Below are 11,647 nucleotides of genomic sequence, written 5' to 3'. Positions count from 1 at the left end.
CCATTTATCCCCACAAGGAGGTGCTGTTGTATTTATTATTGTAATTTTGCTAAAGTGTTTTTAATTATGGCAAAGCTCAAGCACCATTCTTTTTAAAGGAGTAAAGTTTTCTTTGACAGAGTTTTTTGGTTTAAAAAAGTAAACTGTAAAAGTAATAACTGGGTTAGATGTTGTTTTGAGGCTTATTAGACTTACACTGCCACAACACCATTTTTTATTTTTGTTTGCCTGATCACCATGAGAGCCCTGCACTCCAGTTTTGTTTTTTTATTTGTAGTCCAGCGTCAGTTTCTCTTATCCATCTGGGACTGTCCTAAAGAGATCCAACATAGTGTATTGTTCAAGGTAGGGGTTGGTTAGAAAACGTCTCTGCATCTATGGCAGATTAGCAGGGCAAGGAGAGTGAGACATCGTTGTTAAATCTCTGCATTCCATACCCAGGAGGAATGTTTGACCTCCAGCCGACTGGAAAGATTGTTATCTCCCATTGTTAGCATGTGCATGCACCGCGAATGCTCCAACCCTCCAAAAAAAAAAAAAACGTGCTCAGTAAGGACTTTAAAAACAATGACAGATGCACCCTGTCTCTTTTTCTTTTATTTAATTGAAAAAAAAAAAACACCACATTGTAGATAATCACATTATTCCAACAGCTTCTTTGTGGAAATACCTACAACCACACAATGGTTTTGGGACATTTGTCAGGCAAATGGCCCGAGTTTACCCAGGGCCCTGTGCCTGAAACCTGGGTACACTTGGCTGAAAGTTCAGATCTGGTTGTGAAATGTGAAGAATCAGCGCATGTGATGCAGCGCAGCCAAATGACACAGCATGACTGGAAAATAAGCATGAATACAGCACCACTTATTAGCCACCTACCAGTGCAAACTGGTGGCAAAATAAAGGAATGGATGAGAGCTGTAAGACAAAAGGTTGTGCAAAGATCTTTTCTTTTCTTTAAACATTAAAGATAATGCCAGAAAACGCACAGAGTGTGGTAGCACCTTCAGTGGCAAAACAGGGTGGGAAATGTAAAAGTAAAAATCGTCATACTTAATATAAGTATGTTGCCTGTTGGGCCAACTTATGTTGCTGATCTATTAAAACCTTTAATAAGGCACTTTGGTGTTTTGCCTCCCTAGGTTCAAAGTGTCTAAAACCAGTAGGCTTATATATCCAGTCTGCAGATTGTCTAATGGGATTTGCTCTGGTGGCAACAGTCACACCAATAAAAACACATCCACACACATACAGTTTGCTGCCAGAAATTCACAAATATTAAATCTATCCAACAAGATTCACAACTTTATCATTATAGTTCATCACGCATCTTATCCCCCTTGGGTCTAACCACTCTGCCGATGTACAGGATAGAGTTGGTCTTGTTGTCTTTCACCAGGAAGACGAAGGGGTGGTCTACGTAGAAGAGCTTAGGGTTCTTCAGCTTTTCTGTGCCAAAGATGCTTGTGTCATAAGGGTTTCCTTCCACGTCCAGCTCCAGAGCAGATGCGTGAAAGACATTGGAGAGGTAGAGGTCCTTCTTCCCTGAGATGTTTGACAGGTCAGCTTTAGACTTGTCCACAGCTTCAGTCAGGCCCAGCTCAGCTAAATATTTCTAGAAGAAGAAAAGACAACTGCTTAGTAGTCTGTTCATCTCTTACTGTAAATCTCTCTAACTTTATGTACCGACTGAAACATTTACCTGCAGGTTGTGGCTGACTTCCAACGAGATCTTCGGGAGGGAAATTGCAACAGCCTTGTTTTCCATCTTGCTAAGCCAAGTGTCTACCTGCTTTCTCGTCAGGAGTTTCTCCAGACGTTCCAGGGGCTCCAGGTGATAAGGCATTATTAAAATCATGGAGGCCTGCTTCTTACCCAAAGGCATATTCAGGATGTAGAGTTTGTTCTCCTTGTCCTCATAGAAGTCGTAGAGACCTGGAAGGAGCGTAGACATAAGATATTTTATCAGATGTGAGGATACAGTTGGGAAGACATGACAAGATCAGAAGCAGAGATGGCAATGCTCACCTGTGCGGTGCATCATGGGAACTCCAACAGTGAAAGAGCGGGTGACCAGGAAACCGCGATTGTCAACCATCTTTTCATGGAATCTCTCATCCCAGTGAGCTGTGGGTCAAGTACATTCCGTTACACACTTGCATGGGCTTCAGATGGGATCTGTTGCCACGCTCTGACACTATCTGCACTTACGCTTAAAAAACATGGCGTTGACAATCATGGCTCCGTCTGGGTTCTGCACATCCTTGGTGATCTCGGGCAGCTTGCCGTCTGTTGACTTGGCCGCCCACTCGTTGATGGAATTCACCGCACTCCGCTTGTCCCTGAAATTTATTTTCAAGTGCTCGTAGTTGTAGTGCTTCTTGCTGATCTTAACAAAGTCATCTGCGAAGGTGACGGAGCTGGGGCCGTAGAGGCGGTTGTTGATCTTCCAGGTGGAGTTTCGGGTCTTGGCGTCACTCACCTGGTAAAATACAACATATAATAAAGTTTAGAGGCTCTGGCTTCAAACATAACCTTCTTGTGACTACGAGAAGTAAAAAAGTTGTAGATCTGTGCACAGTTTACCTCAGAGAGGAGCTCTGACAGGCCTGCATGCAGGTGCTCGTCCTTGAGCTTGTCAGCACTGAGAACAGTTTTCACCTGGGATGCAGTGGAGGCCTTGCCACCGAGAGCAACCAGTCCCAGAGAGGAGGCCACAACAACAGGAGAAACGACAATATTCTCTGTGTTTTTGTCCTGTGCCATCTTTTGGTACAGGCTGGATAAAATAACAGAAACACTAAATGAATTGTGTTTGCTAACAAAATGGCACTTTTTCAAATGCTGTAAATAATTTAAGCCTCAATCTTGCAAATTTCGCTTGCCTCCTTTATTTTGATTAATGTAACTAACCTGAAGGCTAAGTTAGCACTGTTGTCAGCCAACGTGTTAGCATGGCTGCTCAGCTTCTTGTCCTCTGCCAACACCACAAAGGCCAGCAGACAAAGAGCGACGACTCTGGTCATCCACATCCTGTTTTGCAGCTAACTGCAAGCAAACAGAAGAAACAGAAGGGGGGTTAACATCACAAACATAAGTTAAACAATCGTTTGATATCACACTAAGGGGTCCCTCCGAAAGTTTAGCAAAATATGGAATTTGACACTTATTTAAAGAAAACACTTTTACTACTTTTTTGAACTCTTGACAACATTAAATTGAGGCTGATAGAACCTTTACTTTATAAAGTGGCTCTGCTCAAAATACCGATTCCAAGAGTTACAGATTTTAAAACAAAGGTGATCTAAGTTAGTCTAGCAATTAAACGACTGTAAGATGACCCTGCACCACACCCCAAAAATCAGAAGTCAGCTTCATCATTGGAGTATTTTATGGTTTGCAGAATCTACAGATAATAAAGACCCGACTACTATTTTGAAGGTCAAATTTTGTATTCAAATAGCAAGAATATCATTAAAAACTGTATACAATTTGCAAAATGAGCAGAAAGCAAGTAAATTTCAGTGAAAAACCTATACTTTGAAAAGGGGGTGAGTGTGAAGGCAGGGCTGGTTCAGCCCACAGAGAAGCTTTGGAAAGCCTCCAGACAGAGGCAGGCATGATCGGTGCCACGTCAGCAGCAATGTGAGGTACAGCTGAGAGGCTGTCCACTTAAGAGTCAAGCTGCTCCCTGACTCAAGGCTGTAATATGATGCCTCGCACTTTTCTAGATGAACTGTAATTAACGCAAACCAATGCAAATTCATACTGTCTCTTTAATAGTCAGAAATTACTTTTCCAGCCATTACAGTATGTGATACTTTCACAGTTTCCTTAAGAAATAAAGTAAGGGGTCCGCTCTGCAAGCTCTGCCTTCTTCATGCCACCAGTCAGATGGATATCCTGAGGGTGTGAATAACCAGCTGCAATGGCATCCTGTTTCTTTTCACAGAGATATTTTCTGCATCTCTATTCTTTCACATTAATGGCACAACATGAATGAACTTCACTTTTTGGATACCTTGAGATGTTTTCGTGTCTGCGATTTTCATTCTGAAAGACAAAAGGTGGATGAAGTAACCTCCACAGAGCAAGCAGTGGGTATTTTTTAGGCTCTAAGACAAACACTGCATCGACATCCATGCTTCGTTTTTACTCCCAATAACTTGTGAGTGACCTGACTTTCAGCAGAAATTGACATTTCCTAAACCCCATTTATCAATGTAAAGCAGAAAGCTGCTTCAATTACTTTCCTGTGCATAATCTGATTTAACATGAAAATATTGTATGACAATTTTTGGGACAGATTGCATGAAAGTATTAAGATCAAAAGAGAGTTGAAAAGTGGGAGAAGTCAGACCTGTAACTTTAAACCATGAAGACAAAGGACTCCATCCACATTCCTTCCCTGAAAACAAAGACGGTCATATTTTCTGATTCTCACCTGGCAAAGATTGGCAGGATCTCTCCTCTCGGTTACGTCCAGTGGGTAGCGTAACGGTACCACGCTCCCTAGCTCTATATATCCTTAGAGAGAATTTTCTGGAAGATGGGAATGGGATATTCAAATGAGGATGTCTGTGTTTGCTCAAGAAGTTGGGAATAGGTCATCCCCCACTGAAATTACAGGGCGGACCCAGAGAGCTGTACAGGCTGAAGTTAACTGGTCTGGGATCAGCTTTTTAAAACCTTTCCCAAAGATTTCAGTAGACACAAAGTGGGTGAAAAATCTGATTTGGGTTCAGCAACAGCAGCTGATGTCCGTCGATCCTAAGGGAGCGTGCTGACTCAATCTTCTACCCTGGTTACATCACTGTGAAAAGAGAAAAAAATGACTATTTTCCCCTGAAAAATGAAGCTTATTTTATACATGCATTCATGTGGGATACAAATTCAAGTGAACTGAGTATCTCTTCTGAACAATGCCCCCTTTATGGACATAAACAAGAAGTGTCTGAATAGGCACATTGTTTTCAGATGTTTGCAGAACAGAAGTTGGAAAGGTCCAGTTTTATTACATATTTGTCTCTGATTTTGAATAGTAATATCTCGAACTTCAAAAGTTTAATTCAGTGGCATTTACACCTCAGGGAAGCTGCAGAAACCTCTAGTCCTGCCCCACCCCCACAGTGCCACGTCTCTCTGTCCCAGCCCCTAGCTGCAAGATGGGGGAGCAAATGGAGGTGCAGGCTTACGTGTCCTAAACCAGGACCCCCATTTTCAATTTTATGCAATGACATTTTTATGCAAAATCTGTTTTCATTTCAATATTTGTATGAAATTAGGCATAGGATACAATGGCGATGTTACTTTTTCAACGTGTAATCTTTTAAATTTATTGCAAAGAGTTACCCTAAATGGGCAACATAAAATAAGAATCCAACATTTTGGCCACTGAAATTTTACCAGTCTGCCAATCCTCTGGGTCTTCCTTTTACCATTTCCACAATTGGTCTTGATGTTCCAGCTGATGTGTTTTTTTTTCTCTCATAGTGACGTGTGAGGGGAGGCTTCTAGAGCATTCTGCAAAAGTTAAGGGAAGAAAATCCTCCCAGAGACAAGCTTAAAAAAGCCAACACTGAGTTTTTGTCAGAAGATGCTGCTGACGCCTTACATTCTTACAGTGCTTCGCATAAGTAGGCTATTTAACAAATGAACCCCCCTCTAAAATCAGGCACAACACCCCCGTCTCCGCAGGGAATGTCCTTGGAAAAGACCACAGTCTGCATCAAAATTCCTCAGCCTTTGCAGAGTAAAGGTAACACCTGGATCAACATGGTCTGCTCCGACCTCTTGGTCGACTGCCCTTAAGCGGCGGTATTCACTGTCTTGTGAGTAAAAAGAGGCACGGATAGTAAGAAAAGGAAATTGACATGCAAGGAACATATAAAATGTTATATTTCGACTACAGGGATGACACAATCATGCAGTAAAGACTTGAATTCAGAAGTAAAGGAATTTCAGATATTTAGGATTCACACAACATTTTCTTGTTGTAAGTGGAATTTTCCAGAAGAAAGGTTCTGAAATATTTTAGAGATGTGCGTTTTTTGGTGGGGGTCATTCCCCATAGTGTCATCTATAGAAGGTCATGTATACGTGTCTGTGGGAGGGTTACGATGCTTCCAGATCTACTCTGATCCACAGACAAACTCCAGTAAAATTCCCAGTCTCTGATATGCTTTCGGATTGAAAACAAAGTTCTGCTTATGCTACGTAACATTTCTCTACATTTCCATTTTTCAGGTAGAAGTTTAATGGCATTAGGAGAAGTCCGGCACGTGTCCTGCACGTTTTTCATGAGTAGGGAGGAGCTGCTTCTTACATAACTCCAAGAAAGAAATGCTGTTTGAGGAGAAGAGCTCATGCAACATCTGGGCGTCTTTGCTCTATCCTTATTGCAAGGACCAGAAACATTGTTTCTATACACTGGTGCTGGTGTAGGACTGATAAAACAAAAACATTTTTAGGGAAATTAATGTATTTGTAAAAGTTCACAAGGCAATGTGAGCTTTAACAAGTTCTGATTCAGATCCTCAAGCTTGTTCATTGTGTTTAAACTTCCTGTGGAGGACACAAGGATGTGAGGGTTGGAAACAATCAAGAATCAGTTTACTGGAGTTACTGAGAGGCTTTGTAGACACTTTCCTTCCTGCCTCTCTTTTCCATAAGTGTTGGTGTATAACTTCCTCTGTGTGAGCTATATGCAATATACTTATTCCACCAAAAGCTCAACCCGGAGTTTAAAGTTGTATTTATCAATAAAATATTGTGGATGTTTAAAATAATTTCTGCAAGTTTATCTGTTGGTATATCTGCTAAAGCCTGGGGTCTGCATTAAGTTAATGTTAAACATCCCATGTAGGAAGAGAAGCACAGCTGGCAAAAGGCAGCACCATGACACAAGAGCAGAGACACATTTCAACTGAGGAGAGTGATATAAGTCGCATATCTGAACAAACTTCAGAAATAAACAGCTTTATTGTGTCTATATGCTGCTTATATCTGAGACACTGCTTTATAAACAGCCGAGATATGAAACCTTAAAAAAAGCCACACGACGCATTTTAAAATATGAAGCCAGTGCATCACACAACTTGCGGTTTACAATTACTGTTCATTCTAAACTCCACAAATGTAACTATTAAATATTTAACTGCTAATTATAAAATTCATCTTTAAGTCTGCAAGTGTGTGAACAGATGAAAAACATTTGCAATACAACTGTCCTTCCAGATTCCTAATAAAGTTTACTTCTCTGTTGTTCAGCTTATGAATTAATTTTAGCTTGCGTGTGCTAGAGTATGTGAGGTTTAAGTCCTAAACAAGTGTTTCTTAGTTTCCCATCTTCCCAGGCAATGAGAAACTCTACCAAGTGGTTTGGATTAAACGTTGAAAACCAGAAAAAATAATGTGTATGACAAACAAACACACCCTCCGGGGGACCGGAGTTCCAACTACAGGGGGATCACACTCCTCAGCCTCCCTGGTAAGGCCTACGCCAGGGTATTGGAGAGGAGAGTCCGACCGATAGTCGAACCTCGGCTTCAGGAGGAACAGTGTGGTTTTCGTCCCAGCCGTGGAACACTGGACCAGCTCTATACCCTCTACAGGGTGCTCGAGGGTTCATGGGAGTTTGCCCAACCGGTTCACATGTGTTTTGTGGACCTGGAGAAGGCATTCGACTGTGTCCCTCGTGATGCCCTGTGGGGGGTGCTCCAGGAGTATGGAATCGGGGGCCCTTTATTAGGGGCCATCCGGTCCCTGTACGAGCGGAGCAGGAGTTTGGTCCGCATTGCCGGCACTAAGTCGGACCTGTTCCCAGTGCATGTTGGACTCCGGCAGGGCTGCCCTTTGTCGCCGGTCCTGTTCATAACTTTTATGGACAGGATTTCTAGACGCAGCCAAGGGCCGGAGGGGGTCTGGTTTGGGGACCAGTGGATTTCGTCTCTTCTTTTTGCGGATGACGTGGTCCTGCTGGCCCCCTCTAGCCAAGACCTACAGCATGCGCTGTGGCGGTTCGCAGCCGAGTGTGAAGCGGCTGGGATGAGGATCAGCTCCTCCAAGTCCGAGGCCATGGTACTCGACCGGAAAAGGGTGGCTTGTCCTCTTCAGGTTGGAGGGGAGTTCCTGCCTCAAGTGGAGGAGTTTAAGTATCTCGGGGTCTTGTTCACGAGTGAGGGAAGAATGGAGCGGGAGATCGACAGACGGATCGGTGCAGCTGCCACAGTAATGGGGGCGCAGTGCCGGTCCATTGTGGTGAAGAGAGAGCTGAGCCGAAAAGCAAAGCTCTCAATTTACTGGTCGGTCTACGTTCCTACCCTCACCTATGGCCATGAACTTTGGGTCATGACCGAAAGAACGAGATCACGGATACAAGCGGCTGAAATGAGCTTCCTCCGTAGGGTGGCCGGGCACTCCCTTAGAGATAGGGTGAGGAGCTCGGCCATCCGGGAGGGGCTCGGAGTAGAGCCGCTGCTCCTCCACATCGAGAGGAGCCAGTTGAGGTGGCTCGGGCATCTATACCGGATGCCTCCTGGACGCCTTCCTCGGGAGGTGTTCCAGGCACGTCCCACCGGGAGGAGGCCCAGGGGACGGCCCAGGACACGCTGGAGGGACTATGTCTCTCGGCTGGCCTGGGAACGCCTTGGGCTCCCCCTGGAGGAACTGGAGGAGGTGTCTGGAGAGAGGGACGTCTGGGCGTCTCTGCTGAGTCTGCTGCCCCCGCGACCCGGTCCTGGATAAGCGGAAGACGACGAACGAACAAACAATCACCTTCCTGCCTTCTAATCCGTTATTTACTGAAGCAGTTCATATTGTAACAGTGAGCTCTGTGAAATTAAGGCCATGTTTTACAAACTGTGTAGTGTGTATAGGAAATAATCCCTCTGCAATGAGTATCATGTAAAATTATAGTTGAACATGTGATGCTAGAAAATATGTGCAATGTAGCTTGAGTTGTTCTCATGTTTACGGCTGTCCTTTAAACAACGTCTGTCATACTAGCAGCAGTTTAACAGCTCATCTTGAGTTTTGAAGAAACCATAGATATTGTTGCTGCAAAACATAAACTCCTACTAACATTCAAGCAGTGAGACACTGTACCGTATAAACTTCTCCTGGTGTATTATCTCCTACAAGGAGGTTATTCTTTTGGTGTGTGTGTGTGTGTGTGTCCGTGATGTGTCTTAGCCCAAGGAAGACTCCATTAAATTTCGGTGGTGACCTGGATCCAGGATTTTTTTTTATATATGGTGTCAGTAACCCTATGTTGGGTGGCTGAGGTATGCAGTCTTGTTTTCTGCTGTTATGTTTTAATAGCATAAAGACTTAATGTGATACACAACAGTACTGAGCAAAATAAAGCTGTTAGTCCCAAGTGGTACAGTAAGCAGAGGAAATAAAATAGATAGCCAAACAGGTTCTGTCTAGAAGACATACTTAGAAAGACAACTATTGTGATAAAGTGAATGAATGCTCTCACAGGTGACAAGTGGCTTTGGACAATTTCTGATGCTTAACAGGGGTTCAAAACATGTATAAATTGTCAATAGTTAGACGTTTGCTTTTGTTCCTTTGTGACCGATGCATTTGCAGATGGGAAAATGTTAAGTTTATTGCTGATAATAAGCTAAAGCAACTAAAAACTGTAACGTAGCACGACCCTGCCCCCTGGTGGGAAAGATTTGAAAATGTCTTGGCTTTCATTCCTGCTTGTGTTTTGAGTTATTGAGTTTGTGTTTTATTTCACCTGGTCTAGTCCTTTGTTTTCTGTGTCCCTGCAACCCAAGCCCACACCTGTTCTGTGTTTTCCCCTGATTGTCTCGTCACGTTTGTCATTGGTTTCCCCTTCTGTCCAGTTTTGTATTTAAGCCCGTTTGTTTTCCTTTGTTCCCCGCTGGTTCCTTATGTCTTGTTTGTGTGCACGCCTGGTACCCTGTCCATGTCCAGCCATGAGCAATAAAGTGTCGTCTTACCTGCAAACTTAGAGCTTCAGGAGTTCTTCCCCACATATTGGTCCAACAGAAACCCACACTATGACATTCATAACTAAGTCAAGTAGTTATGGTATTGACAAAATCCATCTGCATCTGCGCACAAAGTGTAAAGAAGCTCGTAATTTAAATAATAGCTTTCAACGTGTGCAACTGAGCAAGCTGAATTACAACCAATCATTGGTCAAACATCGCCAACCACTAGGTGGCACAAACAAACTGTCGGAGGACCTCTTCCCCCACATGCATGTTTTTTACATCCTTGGGGATAAAACAATTTCTAATTTCTCAGTATAGATTGAAAAATGGTTAAGTTAAATAAAAGCTTGTCAAAATTATTTTTTAAATTCAAATCATGCCGTTTGAGGAAATTATGGACATAAAAACTTCTACCAGCCATTTAATAGTTGGGCATTTTTTCAACATAGAGCTAAGCCCAATATTATTCATATCCCTGGCAAATTTAGATTCAGTAATCCTGTTTCTCCTGACTAACAGGATATAGACATATATATATGACACTGCAATGTGCCACTGATTTATCTGTAAAGAAACTATTGCTATGTTTCACGTACATTTTATAAAGAAGAGCATGTCCAAACTTATTCATACCCACTACAAATCATAACAGTCTGTTGGAAAATTCAAGGTACTACATCATTACAAACAGCCCATCCTGTTCTACAGCATCCTAATTACCCTGACTAACTGGGGGCCGCTGTTAGCAACTCAACAGATAAAAACAGTAGCGCTCTGCAGTTGGGTTGTGGCAAATTATGGCTAAAACCAAAGCACTCAATGAGGAACTACAGCTCAGTGATGTGCAGCCTGATCTGTTCTTCAGTCTCTCTGTTCCTTCCAGGTCATTCTTGTAAATTAGAATTTGTTAATAACTTAACTAGCTAAATAAAAGTTAAATTACATCATAAACAAATAAAAAAGCTTTGCACCGTGGCTGCTCACAACTCAAGAAAGTGCTATGATGCCATATCTAAATGTCTTCAAGTTCCAGTGGCCATAGTTCAATATTATTTAAAATATGAGATGTTCCACATTGTAAAGAATCTCAAGAACAAGGTAGGATGTCAAAAGTGACACCTGCAGTGGTAAGGCTACTGGTGCAAGAGGTGTAAAAGAATCCTAGGATCACCTTTAAGGCAGTGCCAAACTGTTTTAGCCTTACTGGTGGAAATACCTGAAGGTAAGCAATCCAATGCACATTCTGCTGGATTCCATACATGCAGACCAAGCACAAAACCCCTTCTCAAAGGCATGCAAAAAGCCTGATTGGCCTTTGCAAAATCTTAAAGCAGAGTTAGGTTACAGTAAAATATCCTATACATTTGCATTTCAATTCATCATCTGAAGGAAAGAGTATGGTGCAACTTGAAATCTTCAAAGATGTAATGTTTCACCAAAGCTGAAAGGCCAGGATAACACTGATCCAAGAGGCAGCCAAGAGACCCATGGTAATTCTGGAGGAGTCTCAGAGATCCACACCATAGGTGGGATAATCTGTTAACAGGACACCAATTAGTAGATAGCTGTGCAAATATAGCTTGCAAGAAGAAAGCCACTGTTTTAAGAAAGCCACACAAACTCCTGTTTAAAGTTGGTCACAGCCCATCTAAGACATGTGGAAGAGGGAGAAT

The 11,647-nt window shown here is 42.6% G+C and overlaps 1 protein-coding gene across 3 annotated transcripts; it reads right to left on the bottom strand.

The window, feature by feature from the left end:
* Positions 1–579: 579 nt before the first annotated feature.
* On the bottom strand, positions 580–4,800 carry serpinh1b (serpin peptidase inhibitor, clade H (heat shock protein 47), member 1b). 3 transcript variants are annotated; one of them, XM_047390693.1, is made up of 8 exons: positions 4,445–4,799; positions 4,022–4,053; positions 2,914–3,048; positions 2,587–2,779; positions 2,212–2,482; positions 2,029–2,127; positions 1,703–1,935; positions 580–1,615 (listed from the first exon to the last, which is right to left on the bottom strand). In XM_047390693.1, the coding sequence occupies exons 3-8, from the start codon at positions 3,030–3,032 to the stop codon at positions 1,313–1,315; spliced, it is 1,218 nt and encodes a 405-aa protein (XP_047246649.1). In that variant the 5' UTR covers positions 3,033–3,048; positions 4,022–4,053; positions 4,445–4,799; the 3' UTR covers positions 580–1,312. The 3 variants fall into 3 exon arrangements, with proteins under 3 accessions (XP_047246649.1, XP_047246650.1, XP_047246651.1); XM_047390694.1 differs by lacking the exon at positions 4,022–4,053 and having other exon boundaries at positions 4,445–4,800; XM_047390695.1 differs by lacking the exon at positions 4,445–4,799 and having other exon boundaries at positions 4,022–4,423.
* Positions 4,801–11,647: the final 6,847 nt, after the last annotated feature.

The sequence above is a fragment of the Girardinichthys multiradiatus genome, chromosome 18 (genome assembly GCF_021462225.1).
Source record: "Girardinichthys multiradiatus isolate DD_20200921_A chromosome 18, DD_fGirMul_XY1, whole genome shotgun sequence".
Taxonomy (NCBI): Eukaryota; Metazoa; Chordata; class Actinopteri; order Cyprinodontiformes; family Goodeidae; genus Girardinichthys; species Girardinichthys multiradiatus.
This window is presented reverse-complemented; position numbering and strand designations above follow the sequence as displayed.

Bases quoted from the DNA above. Each gene is read 5' to 3' on its own strand.
- serpinh1b (XM_047390694.1), bottom strand. From the start codon at position 3,032: ATGTGGATGACCAGAGTCGTCGCTCTTTGTCTGCTGGCCTTTGTGGTG. The intron at 2,128-2,211 runs GTAAGTGCAGAT...CTTGACCCACAG, and splicing joins CAACGCCATGTTTTTTAAGC to CTCACTGGGATGAGAGATTC. The intron at 1,616-1,702 runs GTAAATGTTTCA...TTCTTCTTCTAG, and splicing joins AAGTCAGCCACAACCTGCAG to AAATATTTAGCTGAGCTGGG.